The sequence below is a fragment of the Ammodytes marinus genome (genome assembly GCF_949987685.1).
Source record: "Ammodytes marinus genome assembly, chromosome: 15".
Lineage (NCBI taxonomy): Eukaryota > Metazoa > Chordata > Actinopteri > Uranoscopiformes > Ammodytidae > Ammodytes > Ammodytes marinus.
This window is the reverse complement of record NC_137219.1, coordinates 5,719,374-5,739,309: the sequence shown is the minus strand read 5'-3', so window position 1 is coordinate 5,739,309 and position 19,936 is coordinate 5,719,374. Positions and strand designations below refer to the sequence as shown.

The following is a 19,936-nucleotide window of genomic DNA, read 5'->3' as shown; positions in this document are numbered from 1 at the left end:
TATGCATGCATACAGTAGCCTACTATTTTGTAAATAATATAGCAGCCTAGGCCTACTATTTAGCCTATGCCTACTCTTTTAACTTTTTTTTTAAACCTTTAGCTGATCTCTGTTCTAATACCAGTAGGCATACTTCCATGCTATTTATTTAGTGTGCAAGGAAAAAGATTTAGGACACCTCACTGCATGCCAAATGCAATAGGCAAAAATATATGGCTGTCTTGCTACATTTTGCAGAATGCAAGCCAGCATGCTTTATTGTCTATTCAAGCAGAGATTGTGAAAGAACCCCCAGCTGAGCTACCCCTGTGTTTCATCTAGCCCAAGGAAGGAAAATATGTGTTGCATACAGTCTACAAAAATACTGCAGGCTATTTACTGAAAACATTACACACTGCTGCTGGAAAAATACTCCAGCGCAAGTTACTTTTGATGGTACTTTCAATTTACATGTATCTAATATTACCATGTGTAAAGTAAACTTTTGAATGTAGTACTTTTAAATGCTTTCTTTTTATTTATTTCACCTCTGCTTAAACATTAGAGATGATGATTTCAATGAAGAAAAAAAAAGTTACACTAAAGTTGACAATAGCAACAGGGTGTGTATCTCAAATGCATATCAAAATGTAATATGAAAATATATATATGAAAATGTTACCATTGACATTATGTGTTAATGTAGAACAAAACAAAAAACTTCAATACCCACAATGCCTTGCAGTGCACTGTGGTGGTGACCTGTCAGCTGGGTCTGTTCTGTTTTGTTGTTTCGAATGGCATCATACAGCTGGTAGGGATGTTTTCTATCACTGAATGTATGGTATTGCTTGTAGTATACATTTATGCTTCATAGCATTAACATGCAGTCAATACCTTTTTTATATTTAGCTTTTTGCATCAATTTGCATCCTTTGTTGTCATGCTACTTGCTCCATGCTAACTTTTATGTCTTTGGACATTCTTTATACTGTTAGCTGTAGTCTAAATATCTGTCACAAGCTCTCTTCCTACATCACTTTTGAACCAATGGCAGAAGAAGATATGGTTTGTCTAATCTGAACTTTGACCTATTTTCTCAGTATTTCACAATACTGTCTGCTGTAGCCTTTTCAGTCTCACGATTGAAACCAGGAAGAAGGCACCACAGTGATTTGGACAGCAGGGCCGGTTTTGTTGCAGAGAAGGGAGATTTCATCTGAGGCAGGAATGAAGAGAGCTGTTTATACCCTGATTACTGTCTACGCAGCAGTGCCTGTCTTTCTCTACTTGTTCCCCTGGATACTAGGTCATGGCATATTTGCTCACTTAGGTAAGTAACGTGTGTTTCCAATTCAGGGTGTTTATTCACTGTACAGTCATGCTATAACACTATAAAATCAATTTTTGTATATGTCAAATGTAATTTAAGAAAATAGGTCATATAGGCTACAGTATTGTAGTTACATTCCCATTTCCACCAACGCAAAATTCCCTGCCATAATAATTGATAGGTTTTATATAGCGCTTTATTGCCTAGGCACTCAAAGACGCTTTACAGAGTTCCTGGTTCAATTCGTTCACACACAGTCATACCGGTGGTGGTAAACTACGAGAGTAGCCACAGCTGCCCTGGGGCAGACTGACGGAAGCGTGGCTGCCATTCAGCGCCAACGGCCCCTCCGACCACCAACTCAAACATACAGCAATCATACACATTCACACAATAAAAACTGGTTCAAGAGTGACTCCAGTTTTGAGCTGTTCTGGGGAGGGATTATGCTGACCAACCAGATCAACGTAGCCTGCATTCCAAATCACATACTTTTTATTTTTTACTATAATACATACTAGATTATGCTGGTTTGCATACTGCAAAATGCAATTGGATGTCTCAGGGTATCCGGGTATACCGGCGACGTAGACATATATTTACAGTGACATCATGACGTGGCTCGTGAATATTTATGCCTTGATTGTTCCTTTCATTTCCCACTGCATAGACCCAAATCTAAGACGACCCACTTTTCAGATGAATTCCCAGGGGGGGAAAAAACCTGTGCACTTAAAATTGGACCAATGCAGAATAAACTTTAGAATAAACAATAGTTTCCCTGACCCATTTTTGCTAAGTTCTCTGCACCATAAAAAAAACAAGTACGTCGCTAATACTATAACAAAAAATGGCATATAGTGACAAAAACAGATAACAATAACCGCATTGTTCTACATATTTTGACAGACACACACAAATCAGTAATTGTGAGATTAAACAAACAATAAGATACATACAATTAGATATGATACAATTGGATTTGCTATGAAAACAACTAGTTAAAATTGTAAAGTTATGGGTGAAATATGTACAGTATAGGATATTTAAATTTCAATATAATACATTGTTACAAAATTGGATAAGTCAATCGTATATGATACAATACGATCTGACATATTAATGTTACGATAAAGTACAAATGTTAGAATAAGTTACAATTTGATGTGATAGAATGTGATGGCTTATGATAAAGTACCGCACAACATACAAACATTACACTGACCTTGTTTGCTCTTTTGTGCTGCAGTGAGGATTCCATTGTTTGTGGATCTCGGCCGACCTGAAGACGTAGTCAACCACACGTGTAACTTCTACCTCAACACGGAGGAGGGCGTCTCAGTGGGGGTCTGGTAGGGCATTTGTGGGATCCTGATTTTTTTGTTTTTCTCCATTGAAGAGCATCAGATCTTGAGACTATCACGTACACACGCATATTGGGCACAGTTGGCTCTTGACTGAATGGAACCACAACCGTATATCTTAAAAACACGAGTGCATTTTCTATCTTTGTGTCTCTCATAGGCACACGCTGCCAGCCAGCCAATGGGAGGAGGCCGCAGGGAAAAGCCCTGAGTGGTACCGGCAGACCCTGGGAGACGGGCGTCCTGTTATTATCTATCTCCATGGCCACAGTGGGACCAGGTGGGATAAGAGTAGAAGGATAGAGGCCTCTTGAATTGATCCTAATGGAGTCTAGTGGGTATCACAGGCTCCCTGGGTTTATGCACAGGCACAATGCACATGCACAAGGGTTTGTAAAATGCGCTCTGAAAGCCATTTGTTTGTTTGTATTCATTCATCTTCTCATGTCATTTTTTCTTTAGGGCATTACATCACAGGCTGGAACTGGTGAAGGTATAATCTGCTCTCAAGCATTTTATATTATAATATATAATATAATATTTTAAGTTTTAGAGAACCGTTTGGATTTTTCTGCTTTAGATAATATTTTGATGTTCATGTCTTGCAGATTTTAAGTGCTGCCGGGTATCATGTCCTATCCTTAGACTACAGAGGTAAGATGTGTATTGTTGCTCTTCAAGTGATACGTTTCTGCTTAATGCAACATACAATTTTGAATTTAATCCTAACCCTTATGTTCTTTTTATGGTCCTGGCTTGTTAACAGCAAACAATACAGAGTTAAATTAGGACGTTTTATTTAGGTGTAAAACCGTAATGTATGTGTTTTTCTGTCAATATTCAGTATTGTAAGGATACAATCGTATCTTTAAAGACTCATTTGTTTTCTAATTAGGATTTGGAGATTCAACCGGGGAGCCGAGTGAAGCTGGAATGACCAGTGACAGCCTCTACCTCTACCAATGGGTGAAGGAACACAGCAGAGGGGGTCTAGTCTGTCTGTGGGGACATTCGCTTGGCACTGGGTCAGTTTCTCTCCGCAATCTCTAACCAGTAAAGTCCACTGTCCATGACACTAATGTGAACAAACTTAAAACCTTGAGTAAGAAATGTGTGAAATTGCTTTGTTCGCTTGTAGGGTGGCGACCAATGCAGCAGTAAAAGTACAAGAGCAAGGTAAGATTGTAGTTATTTTGGCTGATTAGACAATTCTCAGGACTGTGTGTCAAATCTGCCAGATTAACTTTAAACCCCTGTATGAGAGTGCAATTTTTAAACTATTTTTGTAATTGTCTTTAATATCAGGGTCTGTTGTTGATGCTTTAATCCTTGATGCTCCGTACACAAGCATTGGAGAATTATTAGCCATCCATCCCCTTACTAAGGTGGGGACAGTGACATTTCGTATGTTATAACAGTACACACGAAATTGCAACATATTTTTACACAATTCCGTTTTGTTCCAGATGTACATGTTCCTTCCAGGATTTGAGAGCTTGCTTCAGTACGTACTGGAGATGAACAACATTGAGTTTGCTAACGATAAAAAGTAAGTACTTTTTTTTAATGCTTTAAAACAGTGTTTATAAGGCTGTAATATTTTCTAACCTTAGCCACCTTTAATAACTCAAATCGCTATGCAGCTAATGAAATCAGTCTTTGACACTGAATCTATATGTTACCCCAATAGCTTAGAGACCCTGACAAGTCCACTTCTCATTCTGCATTCAGAGGATGATGATATTGTGCCCCATCACATGGGTCTGAAGGTACAGTAGCTCTTCGTGTATGCCTTCTCTTACTGTTTGAAACATTTCCTTGGGGACATTTAGAAATCCTTGCTGAATTACTTTGCATTTTTCCACCCCTGTCTGTAGCTGCACCAGATATCCCTCCAGGCTAAGAAACAATATAACACAGATGTTCCAGTTGAAATGATCTCCTACAGTGCACATCTCGGATACTCCCACAACAGACAATACTTAGATCCCAATCTGCCAAATGTGGTCAGGTAAGTTGTCAAAACAGAAGACAAAATACACTGAAAACGGATTCTTGTTTAACAATTAAAGTTTTTAATTATTGAGATAACCTTGTTTTCTTGTAAACCAGGAAGCATAAATTCCTCAGGAAACTCAAGTAAATGAAATAATTTCCGTTTTCCGTTGCAGGAAATTTCTACAAAATCTAAGGCAGTAGATTGTCCCTCCCTCCCGCAGAGAAGTGGCCCAAATAAAGTTTATTTTACCCAATAAATGCATGCATCCATGTGTTCATATGTTTTGTGTGTACAGTAGATTCTAAATAATAGCTTTTTATTTCAACAGTACTGCAGATCACAAATGTATATTTTGCCAAGCAATACAGACACAAAATAAATCTCAGAAATTGTTTCAGTCTGCTGCAGTTTATAGACACGCTTTGTCACTCACCGCATACAGCATAACATCACAGGAATGTAATCTAAATCTCTCTGATACTGACAACGTCCTACTGAATTCCTGAAATACAGAACTCCTAAAATATGAAGTATTTGGCCTTGCTCTCCAAACTGACTATTGGTCTACTGCATGTGTTGGTGCTAAAGTAATGTTGTAACAGACAGTTTTTCCAATGCAAGAGCTTTTGACAATAAAACATGTTCAAGAAATGAAAAGGTGCAACAAAACACCAAAAAAAAGGTCTGGAAAGCAGTTCAGCAGGACAGTAAATGACTTGTAAACACACAAAGGCAGCCCCCCCATGATAAGAAGCCACCTCACATTTTCTTGAGAGCCCTAGCTGTCTCCTCGATGGCCTCTCGGGGCTCATTGGGCGCAGGGATCTTCAGGTCTGTCGGTTCCATGCCCCAAATCTCCGTGGCGTATTCTGTGATGGTTCTGTCGCTGGAGAACTTCCCTGTGGCCGCGATGTTCCTGATCACCATCTTAGTCCACTCGCTTGGATTCTTAATTGACAGAAAAAATAAAACATTTTTAATAAAGCTTTTTTTATGTGTTGTTTTTACTTGTTCTTTATTTTAATTCATTATAATCGATACTGCGCTTGGAAAGGTCTTTGTAATAATCATTGTTTAAAAAAAAAGAAAAGCTATATAAACACTATTATAAAAGCAAAGTCAAGTCATGGAAAACAAAAGAAGGCCCCAGTCTGTTTGAGGTAAACGTTACCTGATATAGTTGGCTGACTTTTTCTTGGGCTAGCAGGTAGTCCTCGAAGTCTGCAAACACTTTGAAACTGAAGAGAGAAAAGGGAGTGTCAATACACCAAGTCCCACAACTTGAACTTTCAACAAAGAGACCCAAACATTTTACAGAAGTTTGATAATCCATCTTGAGATAAGATGTGTGTTGCTCACCGGTCGTGTTTCAAGAGCATGTCTGTGACGTCTTTGAAAAGCTCTGGATTTCTGGGGCTGAAGAATCCCCCTGTGATCTGGTCCATCACCTGCTTCAGCTCTGGAATCCTCTTGTAGTATGACATGGCATCATATCTGAAAAGGCAAGGCAAGTTTATTTATATAGCACAATTCAGACCCAAGGCCATTCAAAGTGCTTTACAGGGGCATACAATACATCAAGATTAGACATTAGAAATCGCATTGAAGAGACGGTAAAAACAAATAAAATACATCAAGATATAAGATAAGACATTAGACAGCGATTTAGAATGGCTGCAAAAGAAGTCAGAAAACACTTAATGCAGTTTTAAAAACATAAAAAGTTGCTTTATATTTCAATTAACAGAAGACTACATTGAAATTTGTCTTTTTTTTCGACTACTGGTCATCCCCTCTTTCCTCTAAGCCGTCCTACCACCCACCAAGACATCAATACAAGCAATCAAACTTGACTTATTACCCCGTTTTGTCCATCTCAGCGACGTCCTCGACCCTCATGCCGAATATGAAGAGGTTCTCCTCCCCGGCCTCCTCTGCCATCTCCACGTTGGCTCCGTCCATGGTGCCGATGGTCAGCGCTCCGTTCAGCATGAACTTCATGTTCCCGGTTCCTGAGGCTTCTGTGCCGGCTGTGGAGATCTGCTCTGACAGGTCTGTGGCAGGAATCACTGAGGAGGAGAAAGGCATTCACACTATGAAGACCTAACTCAAGACACACATGGCCTTTGATTGCTTATTCTGTTTTAGTATTTTATTTCTCTTCTTCCTTTATGTGTTCTGATTCATGCCATACACTTTATCATTGCTATCAATTTCTTGTTATTGGGCCTTTTTTCATTTTTACTATAATTTGTGTTGTGTGTGTCTTTGAACTTTCTGATACCACTTTTACTTACTCTGCATTTGATTTGTTTGAAATATTTTAATATTTTTAAATGAAACCCTTCGAATGAGAGTTCTGCACATGCAATTGTGTATTGAGTACACTCAATAGTACTGAATAGTACCTTTCTCTGCCAGAGAGACCCTGTAGTTCTCCAGGAAGATGACCTTCAGCTTGCTTCCCACCAAAGGATCATTGTTCACCACTTCAGCCACTGAAGTGATCAGTCTGATGATCATCTTGGCCATGTGATACCCAGGAGCAGCCTGAAGAGGGAGACAGAGCATACATTACAGTAAGAAAACAAAACAGACTGTTTTATTGGACTTCCTCTGTATGTGTTGTTTGTCACGTCTGCTTTTGCTGAGTCAGTACCTTTCCCCCAATGATCACTGTCCGTGGTACGAACTTTGCAGTGGGGTCCAGTCGGATGCCTTTGGAAACAGAAAAGCACACAAACATATTAAAAGATACGCAGCTTTAACAAAAACAGTAAAACTACAGATATATATAATACTGTGACTTCTGGGCCTATTAACTGATCCAAGAGTGAAAATACAACACCAGGTAGTTTAGCGTCAATGGAATAAAACATTTTAGGCACTCTATCTCTGGCTATGCATAAGCGATGCTAAATCAAAGAGCCACCAACATGGACAGTACAGTAGACTCAGTTATGCATGCTTAATGCAAAGGAACAGGGTTTACTGTGGATGCAGGTAAAATCTGAGTAAATGTTGCATAAAACAAACTGCTGATGAAACGGATGTCCTGTTTATCACACAGTCTAATGGTTGCATGGAACATTTCTGAACTTGATCTAAAGAGACAGATGCATCTGGTTCTGAGTGTTTGTTTTAACTTGTCTCGTAGGCACCAGTAAGGTGGGGAATCTTCCACATCAGAACACGTCAGATTGTGTCATGTCATTTAGCAGTGATGGCTCTGGGAAACCTTCCGGCACTAAGTAAAGGAGCGATTTGACATACGGTTGTACATGACGATGATGTGCAGGCAGTTGAGGAGCTGTCGCTTGTACTCGTGGATTCTCTTCACGTGCACGTCAAACATGGAGGCTGGGTTGATTTTCACACGGTATTCTTTCTCCAGGTACTGGGCGAATTTCACCTTGTTGTCCTGTGAGAAATATAGAATAGAAATATGTGACTTGGCAACAGAAGGAGTTATTCATTGAGGTGAAGTTGCTGAATCACATGGTGCGACCTGTCTGGACATGCCACTGACTTTATGGGCACAAGATGTGCATTGCACAAATAAATCAGATTGTCATGCCTTTGCCTGCAGAAATGACGAACAGCTAATGGATGGTTTTGATTGTAGACAGAATTAAACAAGGAAATGCATGGACTCCTGGTGCAACAGGAAGTTTTGAACAATGCCTCCACTGTGCATAAAAACAGGAACTGATATTCTAAGACTTACTTTTCCAACACCATTAAACTACTTTTATGTCAGAGATTTAGCATCCAATGTGGAGTTCCCTGGTTTAGTCCAGTGGTTCTAAACCCTACAGGCCAAGTGTTACAACCCCAAGTTGGGCTAGGGCTAAAATAGCAACATAAAACCAGATTTTTATTTTTATTTACTTCAGCTCTCTCACCTGCTTGACTTTAGAGACGTCACGGATGAAGGCAACATCGTCGACAAAGTCATTGAGCTTCTTCAGCTGGCTGAGTTCCTTCACATAATCCTCGCCAATCACCTAAAAGAGATGTTAAAGGTTACTATAATATGTGTGCAAAACAAACTGACTCTGCCAAGATTTGATCATAGGAGGATTCAGGAGTCTTAACCGCTCCAACATCTCTTTTGCTCTGGATCATTTAGGGTATTTTTCTGCTCAAACAAACCTCAGCTATCAGTTCAGCCAGTCCAGGGTTGCATAGCAGCAGCCAGCGTCTGGGAGTGATGCCGTTGGTCTTGTTCTGAAACTTCTCCGGTTCAAGTTCACTGAAATTTCGGAATCTGTGGGGTAGAAAATGGGAACTATTTTTGAGGGAAGACCTTAGTAAATGTATTTCAGGGATAAAATAATGGAAAAATCTAAGTTATACTGGTGGCATACTTGTTTTATCTAAGTTGTTGAGGACACATATAGTTTATTATGAAGAAAAGATTAGTAGAGACTGGATTTAGTTTATTTAAACACCTGAGCACATTCAAAAACACGTCTATTTAACCCCTAACAAAACAGCCTGACACTTCAGACCATATTTATCTGTAACTCAGGAGTCCGAGTTTCTTGCTGTTCTTTGTTTCCTCACAGCAGTATTGCCTCTCAGGTTCCCATCCTGCAGTTATTGCTCAATGTGACACAGAGGTGATGATTCAACCCTGTGGTTATCTATGATGCCACACTTGGGCAACTATTGTAACAGTCATCCCCCTATCTATCTAGCTTCGACTTGCTATACCTATGTGTCCTTTTCACTTTTTTTTTTAGTAGCCTTTAGAGTTTTGCTTTAGGCAACGGTACTTGTCTTCACTGTGTTTCCATGTTGAACAAAAACATTGGTGGAGGCCTTACACGTCAGTCTTGATGATTTTGGAGTGTATCTCAGCGACTCCGTTGACAGCGTGAGATCCCACAATGCACAGGTGTGCCATGTTCACCCGCTTGCCTCCCTCCTCTTCAATCAGAGACATTTTCCTCACTTTGTCCATGTCCTTCGGGTAGAGGGCTGAAATCCTCTGCAAGACACACACACACACAAACACATAAACCTTTAGGATATCACAGCCTCACAGATGTGTATTTAGTCAGGAAAAAGCCACAGTAGCATATTTGGATGTACATACATCCAGGTGGAAGTGGTTGATCTTGTAGATGATCTGCAGGTGTCTTGGCAGCAGCTTCTCCATCAGCTCCACAGGCCAGCGCTCCAGAGCCTCGGGCAGCACTGTGTGGTTGGTGTAGGCAAAGGTTCTCTTGGTGAGGTCCCAGGCCTGCAGAGGAGAGAGAGGGGGTGGGGGGGGGGGGTATTTTGGTCTCATTAAACATCTTATTTCAGCATTATAAAGTGGCTAGGAGGAGCTTTCCATTTCTGTTGATTATAGCAGCACCTTTGGACAAAAGCAGTAGTATGAAAAGATGGCGCCTCTACGTGGAAATCGCACACCGCTTCCAGGAATATTTCTCTCCAACGTGCGCTCACTGTGCAACAAACTGGACGAGCTTCAGCTGCTGCTGCTGGGGGAAAACAGAGACTTTTCCTCATCTTCCGTTTTGTGTTTTATGGAGACGTGGCTCTGTGGATCGATACCGGACTCAGCGCTGCAGCTGGCCGGCTTCCAACTTTTCAGAGCAGATCGCGACACAGAACTTTCCGGTAAAACTAAAGGTGGAGGTATCTGTTTTTACACTAACAGTGGCTGGTGTAATGATGTGACAGTGATCCTACAACACTGTTCACATATTTTGGAAACACTCATAATAGGTCAGGTCAGGTCAGGGTCAGGGTAAACTTTATTGTCCTGTTAAGGAAATTTGTCTTGGGCATAATAGACTGCAAACCCTTCTACTCCCCCCGTGAGTTTGTCTCATTCATTCTGGTCGGTGTTTACATCCCACCGCATGCCAACGCGCAGCGCATGTTAGCTGACCAGATACTGAGTGTGGAGCGTACTAACCCGGACTCTTTGGTGATTGTGCTTGGTGACTTTAACAAAGGCAACCTCAGCCATGAACTACCCAAATTCAAACAGTTCATTAAATGCCCTACCAGAGAGAATAATATTCTGGATCACTGCTACACCACAGTCAGTGGTGCATATCACGCCGTCCCCTGCGCTGCACTGGGCCTCTCCGACCACGTCATGGTCCACCTGATTCCTTCATACAGGCAGAAACTAAAGCTCTGCAAACCTGTTGTGAGGACGTCAAAGCAGTGGACTAGTACAGCGGTGGGGAACCTGCGGGCATGTTTTGACTGGGATGCTTTCAGGACTGCCACCAATAGTCTGGATGAATACACAGAGGCTGTGACGTCATACATCAGCTTCTGTGAAGACTGCAGTATTCCATCACGCACCAGGGTGAGTTATAACAACGACAACCGTTGGTTAATCACAGCCAAACTCAGACAGCTTAGGTTGCAAAAGGAGGATGCGTTCAGGAGTGGGGACATGTTTAAGGTGTCGAAGTGCAGCTTCAGGAAGGCGGTGAAAGAAGCCAAACAACAGTACTCTGACTCACACTAGGGCCGTTTGCCTATTCCGTGCTGCAGGAAGATTCAGCACGATTCCCCACTCCTCCCACTGGCCCGTGGTCACACTGCTCGTGGCCTGGGCACGATTGCACCTTGCCTACGTCACCGTGCGCGTTTAGGATTTGGAGCGTAGTCTACTTGTAGGCTATACGACTATTTTCATCCGGCCAAATTTGCATCATATATTCCACTTCCACATTAGAGCAACGAGAATCCTTAAGCTATTGTTTTTTTTTTTTTTTTTTTAAATGTAGCCTTGACGTAATAGGTCGCGGTGAACAGTCTCATATTTGTGCAGCACGCTGTTTATTATTAATATAACAGCCCGTCATCAGACCATACGTACCGGATGGTTTTATACACATCGATCGCTCCATCAAGTAATCCAAGTCAGACCTTTTTGTATGGGCAGAGATCGTTTTTTTAAGTGTCTTTATAAAGTTTATTGTTAAACTTTAGTGTAGGCTACTGTTTCCTTATCACCGGGCCGCGGTGTGTTGTTTTGGGTGCGTCTCCACCGCCATGCGTAAAGGCAGTTATGACAGCTGACGGGAGGAAAAAGAAAAAAAATCATCTGACGAACGTGAGTAAACACGAAAACCTTTTTGCTTTGCTTTCTGCGCTCACCTATTTAGCTCTCTCCCTCTTTTATTAGCCCACACCTAGGCCTACACTGTTGAGATAGGCAAGAATATTGCAACTTTTCATTGCACATATCTTGGTCTTAGGTGAATGGGAAATGTATATTTCTTGTTTTCGTATGGAAAAGTATGATATTTTGAATAAGACAGGCAAAGTAACAAGTGACCTTTAATATTAAGGTAGAATCACTAAAAGTGTTGTATTTAAGTTTTTATCCTGAAATATATACATAATTGTGAATTCCTAAGGCCTCTCTGAAAAGGCATGCCTGGGCTTGTCCTGGGACAGGTCAGGGGTGAGAGAGACAAGGGGGCAGTGGGTCCTTGAGCTGGACACACACACCCTCATCTTTCCCCCACCCTCTCCCCTCCTAATACACACACCCACTCTCTCTGTCTTCAGACTATATAAGGCCAGGGTCCGCGGCCCCGTGCCAAAGCTCATTAGCATACTAAAGTCTAGAACGTTTGGCTAGTGTGACCACGCCAACTTGTATTCCAGCACGGAACAGCCCCTTGGCCACAGTACAGATGCTAATAAGATGACACGCGCACAAGCAAGCGCACAGGCGACGTTCCTGACGTGAATTTATTAAGGATGCATAGTCCGTTAACGTCCGCTGCCTTACTAGTCGGCACCAGAATTGCCCACCACTTGGACTTGTAGCTACATAAAATGTGTGAGAATTAACGTGTGTGTAGGCATAGGTGTGGGCTAATAAAAGAGGGAGAGAGTTAAATAGGTGAGCGCAGAAAGCAAAGAAAAAAGGTTTTCGTGTTTACTCACGTTCGTCAGATGATTTTTTTTTTTTTCCCCTCCCGCAGCTGTCATAATAATGCCTTTACGCATGGCGGTTGAGACGAACCCAACACAACACACAGCGGGACTCCGCGGCCCGGTGATAAGGAAACAGTAGCTACTTTATAAAGACACTTAAAATAACGATCTCTGCCCATACAAAAAGTTCTGACTTGGATTACTTGATAGAGCGATCGATGTGTATAAAACCATCCGGTACGTATGGTCTGATGACGGGCCGTTATATTAATAATAAACAGCGTTTTACTGTCGCTTTGAAAGACAAAGGGACAGTCCTGACACCATCCCCAGTGACATACTCTCCCATCTCACCATCCCCCACACCCCAATCTCTCTGCCTGCATGAGAGGGACGTCAACAAGCTCTTCAAGAGACAGAACCCCCACAAAGCAGCCGGACCAGATTCAGTCTCTCCTTCCACCCTAAAGCACTGCGCTGACCAGCTGTCTCCTGTATTCACAGAGATCTTTAACCTTTTACCTCACTGGAGACATGTCATGCGTGTGCCAGCATGCTTTAAAGTCTCCACCATCATCCCCGTCCCAAAGAAGCCAAGGACCACAGGACTAAATGACTACAGACCCGTTGCACTGACCTCTGTGGTCATGAAGTCTTTTGAGCGCCTTGTACTGTCCCACCTCAAATCCTTCACCAACCCACTCCTGGACCCACTGCAGTTTGCCTACAGAGCCAACAGGTCTGTAGACGATGCAGTAAACATGGCTCTGCACTACACCCTCCAGCATCTGGATTCCCCAGGAACATTATGCCAGAATCCTGTTTGTGGACTTCAGCTCTGCCTTTAATACTATCCTCTCAGCTCTGCTTCAGGACAGGCTCTCCAGATTAATCATGGTAATAGGACAATTGTGAAGCAAAGTAAACTTTGATTGAGTACTGTTCGCGGAACACTTTTCCGGTTTGCGTGCCGTAAGTCGTTTAGTCTAAGTTCCTGGGAAATCGTACCCTAGCAAATGCATTAATAATATAAAAAGTGCATTGTCGTGTTTGCTGTTCCATGTCATTTATGGTCATCAGAGGAAAAGTGTTTCATAAACATTTAACAGTTCCTCATCGGAGGTTGAACAACTTATAAAGTATTTAACTCTCCTCTGTTGACAACTTATTTTCTTCCCTGCATAGCTGTGGTGAGTTACATAACACATTTCCCTAAACAAGCTACCTCTGCCTGCCTGGAGTCCTTCATTTGATTAAACTGGCTGACGACTTTCCCTACAGCACATGAATATTATACAACACAACACAGTTCCATTTGTTGAGCTCTGTGGTTTTGACCTACTTCGTGTTACTTGTTCAAAGTTGTTAATAACGTCTTTGTCATGGTCTGTCTGTGTCTTGTCTTGTTTTGGTGGTGTCCCTGTGTTTCCTGTTTTAGTTTGGTATGTCTGTCTTGTTTCTCCCCATGTCCTGTCAAGTTTCCCTTGTTCTTTGTCCTTGCATTGTGGTTTGTCCTGTATGGTTTTTGGTGAGTCTTGTCTCCTGTGTATTCCCTGTATTCCCTGCGTTACCTGTGGGCCCAACCCGGGGGGGACGCCCTACCAACTGAGCTAAGGGCGCCCCCACCGTAACAGTCTTAACCTAACTGTTGCACTTGTGGCGAGTCCCTCTCAATAGGCAAAATGATTCAAGTCAAATCTCCACCCACCGTGTCCCAGTCCAGTTTCTCAATGTCCACAAAGATCCTCATCAGCTCGGGGATGGCCATGGCCGGATGGGTGTCATTCAACTGGATGGCGACCTGGAAAACACACAACAGATATTATTACACTATTCTTGCTGTAGCAGTAGGAACTACAATGCCCACAATGCAATGTGTGGGACTTCCTGGTTCATCAGTAAAGTCTTGTGATGATCCTACTCAATGGCGTCCGTCCAATCCATCCATTACAGTCGCCTTTACTTTATTTACTTGTTGCTGAATAACAGGAGAGTCTGTTGTGTAAGGTGTTGGTTCTGTGATGTTACTGTTTTGTTGTAAGTTCTCTGCACTTCTAACCTAATTTCTGTTTTAATAAAGAAGCAGCTGTGAAATGGGGCTGCTGTTTAATGTCTGAACCCCCCCCCCCCACCCCACCCACACCTTTGCAGTTTGCACAATATTATATCTGCAGGGTTCCTCAATTGATGTCATGAAAAATAATATCAGCCGTTACTGCAACAAAGTCTTCTTACAGGCCAATAACGCTTTTGAGATGGCAGTGCGAAATATAAATTATTTTTCAATGCATTGGTTATGTATTATCACTTCAGCAAAGGCTTTTGGTGATTCTTTCATTTTAACTTCTCAATTCAAGTTTGATACAGGCCTTACATCAGAAAGGGCAAAGTTTTGTTCAAGAAGAGAAAAAAGACCTTGTTGCAGTCACCAATTACTGAGGAAGTAGCATACCCTATTTCCATTATAGACACTCACTTTTTGCACTTCTCTGCTGCTTTGCCCTTTTGCGATGATAAATTAATGACTTTGTATGATGAATGGTTTTGAAGCTTACTTTCTCTGGGAAGCTCTCGAAGGAGGTTCGCCCGGGGATGCCCTTCTTGGTGGTCTTGAAGCGGCGGATGATGTCTTGGAGTGTGGCCGCCACAACAAAGTACTCCTGCTTCAGACGGAGTTCTTTTCCTTCAAAGAACTACGGCGCACAGGAGAGAACAAAGAGATGGTTAAGGGGCCTTGAACTTTAGTACGGTAGACATTTTTTTGGACAGAATGGATTATTAAAAATTTAGCAATTTTTGGTGTGGAGATAATGATCTTGTGTTGCAAAAGGTTCAGGCATCATTGGATATCTGAAATATATTTTGCATAGTGCTGCTGCAATATTGATATGTTCTTTGTGATAAAATACTTACGTTGTCATTGGGGTAGAGAACACGGGAGATGTTCTCCGCCAGATTTCTGTCCAGAACAGCCTGGATGTAATCTCCAACATTAACTAAAGACAAGTGAAATACATTTTAAATGACAGTGATACATTCTATTGTATATTATTTACATATATCTTAAATAATCTTGCTTGATATTTGAATTTAAATGTAACTCTGCATCAGAAGAAACTAAATCATTTGAAATCTTTTTGCAAGGTGCCAGTGTTGCATTAGTTCCTTCTTTTCTTGCAAACTTTTGTTGTTGTTGTGTTGAAACCTAAAAGGAAATGCAGAAACTATTAAAGGTTGTTTCTCAACACTCACAGTCTTTTAAGTTAAAGTCGTTGGGTGCCCGGGCGGACCACAGTCTCATGGTGTTCACAGTGTTGTTCATGTAGCCGGGGATGGGCGTGTCGTAAGGCATCGCCAAAATCACCTGAGAGGAAGGAGCGTGAGAAACTAGTAAGTCACATCGGTTCAGTTAACATCTGAAATCAACTGAGACACACAGGGAAATGCTGGCGTAACAAAAGAAACATGGTCATTTGCACAGCTTGCAATGACATGACTGACACCATACCAAAAACACAAGTAGACAGACATTAAGATATAAGATTAAAACGGTAGGCAATAGATTGTGCAAACCCAATAGTGATGTATTGTCAAGTTGTTGGTTTGGATGTGAATAAGGAAATTCAATACAACAGGAAGTTTTATAAAGAAACATTTCACTGCAGTATTCACTCATATTTCTATAAAACACTACAAAATAAAAGCATGATGTAGTACCCAGGAGCAGGTTTATAAAACATTTGAATTGGGTAAAAATAATAGAATAAAACAATGTACATTATTCCTTAATGTCCTAGTTGTTTTGTGTCTATTTGTTGACGTTTTGTGTCTCAGTACATATTTTCCTTGTCTTTGAAGACCGAAGTATCTTATTGTGGTAGTTTTTGATTCACTTCGTATTAACCCTGATCTTACCTACCAACATAACCAACTGTAATCTATACACATTTTCAGTACCTGAGTGTCGACCCATCTGGAGCCTTCCTTCGTCTCCTCCACTCGTCCATAGTAGTGAACTGGCAGCATGTACTCAGGACGGGCTTTCTCCCAAGGGTTCCCATGCCTCAGCCAGTCATCCGCTTCCTCCACCTACAGCAGGCAAATCCGAGGTAAAGATATTATTATGTTTACATACCCATTTACAGATCCTAGGCTATATATTAACAGATTTTTTTTTCAGCACACACACAGTACAGACAGGTAGAGGTTACTGTCGTGATAAAAAGCAGAATGATACAGTGTTAAAAGCAAAAGGTTTATTTCAAAATAGCAAGGGTCTTCCGGAGGGGTCACTAGTGGCATATACACGAGGGTATCTTGCTAGTAGTGACGACGTTCCCTTAAAATCTTCACATATTTAAGGAACATTTGTTCCCCAGGGGTGGAAGACGTCTAAATTACATTACATTGGAGAGACAGAAAGTTCAAATATACATACATTGATATTGTAAACATGGGAGGGGCAGGCTGACCAGATAAACCGCACGGGGCTGTCTGTATGGACAGTGTGTTTATTCAGATGTATAGTGAGGCTGGCTAGTTTCTCCCCACCCATTACTTAGGAGTCATTCACTGATTTTGACAAAAAGGGATTTTGACAACAAGCGTTTTCCAGAATCACTGACTCCACCTTTAAATATATAGGTTCACCCACCCCGGCGAGAAAACACTGAGGTTAAATCCAGTTCAGTGTTCAGAGGTACATGTTTACACTGGGGCTTTAGACAGCAAATAACCAGAAGAATTCAAAAGGGCAAAAACCTGAACTTTGGGGATATCTTATCACAAACTACGCAATATCTATATTGTTTTGTCATCTGAACCCAACAGCAACCAGCTTGCACTTGTCCTCAAAGAATTGCAGAACACAAGCTATAGTCAATGTTAATGATTAGCTTGTGATGTATTCTGACCTAATTCATTTCTACTTTGGCCCTGCTCCACTTTAACTCACAACAGCATGACAGCAGAACCCTGATTTTCAAAGTAAAAGATAAGAAGATCGATAAGCTAGAGAAGCTGGTGTGTTTGTAGTGAGATATCTTGTCATTTTAGCTAAATTAAGCCTATGAGCTGTATGAGCCTGTAGTCTGTTAATCAAAGACAGTGTATTAACAGCTGATAGTGTTGAGATGAATTGAAAAAAAAAGTTTTTAGTTGCAGTTACCTGCCAGCCGTCTCTTATCTTCTGGTTAAAGATTCCATACTCGTAGCGAATGCCATAACCGTACGCTGCAAGACCCAAGGTGGCCATTGAATCCAAGAAACATGCTGTGTGCAGAAAAATAAACCTTCACAATTAGACAATACAATCATAATGCAAACTGTATACATCATATTGACAATGCCAATAGGAATGTGCTGTGTTCATCTGCTCGTTTATTTACACATTCGGTTGCAACATTTCTGTGACTGCAAGATGCACTGGGAGGTATTTGTTGGACCACTGCGAAATAGCCTTAAGGTGATTGAGGAGATAAAACTGTTGCCATAACAATGACTGGGTCTTTTAACAATAGCTGTATTGTGGGTGTAAAGATGTTTACCTTAGTGGGGGTCATTGTTGTGTGTGCGATTTTTATGTATGTGTATATTTTGTGTACAGGGACCACAATGGAAATAAGCCGTCGGGCTTTTTTGTGTCTATCCCTGGCTATTTTATGTATTTTAATGTGTGACAGAGTGCTGTTCATGTTTTTATATCAAAATGGTCAAATAAAATCATTCATTCATTCATACCTGCCAGTCTTCCCAGACCTCCGTTCCCCAGACCTGCGTCCTCCTCCATCTCCTCCAGCTCTTCCATGTCCAGACCGAGCTACAGCAAAAGTAAACATGAAAGCCTACCGTTGGCATTTTTTTTCAAGCAAAAAAATCTCTATCAATACTAGTCATCATGCGTGTTGAAAGGTGTGTCTGACCTGGTATATGGCTTCATCGCAGGCGTTCTGCAGCCCCAGGTTGATCATGGTGTTCTGGAGCGTCCTGCCCATGTAGAACTCCAGGGACAGATAATACACCCTCTGGAAGTGTTGAAAAAAGGGATTCAGAAAACATTGTCTTTATTTGCATGCATATTTTATAGTTTAAACGAGTTACTACACATAGATACATCTAATAAAGTGTGTTTGATCATGGCTTGGAGGGTGCTAGAAAAATCTAGTCTAGAGGTGGGTGACCAGGAAATGAATGTAGCCCAGAGCAAGCAAACTATTTTTTTGGACAAAGTAGCAATGTGTAAACATGGTGCAATGACCTACAAATACTGTAGTTCGTGGAAATCTTAAAAAGTGTTGTGCAACAACAGGAAAACATTCCACAAAACTACTTCCCATTAAATCATGTCTAACCACTTGCTATTTAGAATTAATGTGTGGCTTTTCTTTCAAAACAAACACACACTGTGTCTGCAGAAATGATTACTTTTAACATGACGATACAACGTGTGTTATAAAGAAAGGTCATCCTCATATAGAATACATTTTGGTCAGTATTTCGACACATTTCAGACTCTAGTCAAACATATTTGAGATGAATAATATGTGTATATTGAGAGACATTTTGTGATGTTTTGCAGAGGAACCGTACTAGGAAGTTTATGAGGAAACAGTATTTTCAGTGTTGTAGTAGTTTAGTTTCACTTTCTGACTCTTAATTTTTACCTTTGGGTCTGTCTCATGGTAAAACTGCTGCGTCCTGATCCATCTCCCCACCAGGTGATCTCTCACGGTGTGGGCCAGGGCAAAGTAATAATCCCTGGGTGTCGCAATGTTCCTGTCTTTGACCAGGGTGAAGTGCAGGTGACGGTTGAAGCCCTTCTTCAGCTCGGCGACATTCTCCACTCCAACAATGCCCCTGATGCTGATCTGTTTGCGCTTCTCCTGGTCGGTGAGAGGGGTCGCCATGCTGCGGGGGGTTGTGCAGAGGCTTTGTTTGACCGAGTTACTGCCTGAGTTGGTTCCCGAGCTGGGAAGTGAAGTTAGAAGGCTGGGTGCAGGGTGGTGGCAGTTTTTCTCTGCAGCAGTCTCCTCCTTTTGATGCATTTCATTGGTGAGAGCAGGGGGAGGGATTTCTCTGCAGAGCTCCAGAACCGAACAACAGGAAAAGGAGCGCACGCACTAGCTGTATCCCATTCGAGGGGACGCTTCTTCTTCTTCTTTTAAAGCTCCCATATTATGCACTTTGCTGTCAATTTTATATTTCTAAGTAGTCCCTAATACTTATTTTTTTAAATGTTTGCTGAAAAACCCGTTCAGATCATTTATTGTAGCAAGCCTCTATACCCTGATTTTCCTCTAGCCTCAGGATGACCTATATTGGTGTCTGCAG

At 41.5% G+C, this 19,936-nt stretch overlaps 2 protein-coding genes across 3 annotated transcripts; one reads left to right on the top strand and one right to left on the bottom strand.

The window, feature by feature from the left end:
- The first annotated feature begins 723 nt into the window (after positions 1-723).
- Positions 724-5,067, top strand: LOC307261938 (lysophosphatidylserine lipase ABHD12-like). Of its 2 annotated transcripts, none has more exons than XM_080042650.1 (13): positions 724-793; positions 1,083-1,312; positions 2,562-2,664; positions 2,837-2,956; positions 3,139-3,169; positions 3,285-3,330; positions 3,572-3,701; positions 3,815-3,852; positions 3,982-4,061; positions 4,143-4,225; positions 4,367-4,445; positions 4,554-4,687; positions 4,848-5,067. In XM_080042650.1, exons 2-13 carry the CDS (start codon positions 1,210-1,212, stop codon positions 4,873-4,875), a joined length of 975 nt encoding a protein of 324 aa, XP_079898776.1. In that variant the 5' UTR covers positions 724-793; positions 1,083-1,209; the 3' UTR covers positions 4,876-5,067. The 2 variants fall into 2 exon arrangements, with proteins under 2 accessions (XP_079898776.1, XP_079898777.1); XM_080042651.1 differs by having other exon boundaries at positions 741-793; positions 1,108-1,312.
- pygl (phosphorylase, glycogen, liver) lies at positions 4,975-19,606 on the bottom strand. Its single transcript, XM_080042649.1, has 20 exons — positions 19,270-19,606; positions 18,529-18,630; positions 18,347-18,425; positions 17,775-17,878; positions 16,565-16,696; positions 15,860-15,971; positions 15,521-15,603; positions 15,163-15,300; positions 14,316-14,408; positions 9,780-9,926; positions 9,508-9,671; positions 8,831-8,945; positions 8,581-8,682; positions 7,949-8,096; positions 7,335-7,393; positions 7,084-7,225; positions 6,537-6,744; positions 6,035-6,169; positions 5,847-5,913; positions 4,975-5,623 (listed from the first exon to the last, which is right to left on the bottom strand). The coding sequence occupies exons 1-20, from the start codon at positions 19,510-19,512 to the stop codon at positions 5,435-5,437; spliced, it is 2,562 nt and encodes an 853-aa protein (XP_079898775.1). The 5' UTR covers positions 19,513-19,606; the 3' UTR covers positions 4,975-5,434.
- Between the last annotated feature and the right edge of the window lie 330 nt (positions 19,607-19,936).

Excerpts from the sequence above, each read along its gene's own strand:
- LOC307261938 (XM_080042650.1), top strand. The coding sequence starts at position 1,210 with ATGAAGAGAGCTGTTTATACCCTGATTACTGTCTACGCAGCAGTGCCT. Across the intron at positions 3,170-3,284 it reads ACAGGCTGGAACTGGTGAAG|ATTTTAAGTGCTGCCGGGTA; the intron begins GTATAATCTGCT and ends CATGTCTTGCAG. Across the intron at positions 3,331-3,571 it reads CCTATCCTTAGACTACAGAG|GATTTGGAGATTCAACCGGG; the intron begins GTAAGATGTGTA and ends TTTTCTAATTAG.
- pygl (XM_080042649.1), bottom strand. The coding sequence starts at position 19,512 with ATGGCGACCCCTCTCACCGACCAGGAGAAGCGCAAACAGATCAGCATC. Across the intron at positions 14,409-15,162 it reads TCGAGAGCTTCCCAGAGAAA|GTCGCCATCCAGTTGAATGA; the intron begins GTAAGCTTCAAA and ends TGTGTTTTCCAG. Across the intron at positions 8,946-9,507 it reads AAAATCATCAAGACTGACGT|ATTCCGAAATTTCAGTGAAC; the intron begins GTAAGGCCTCCA and ends TCTACCCCACAG.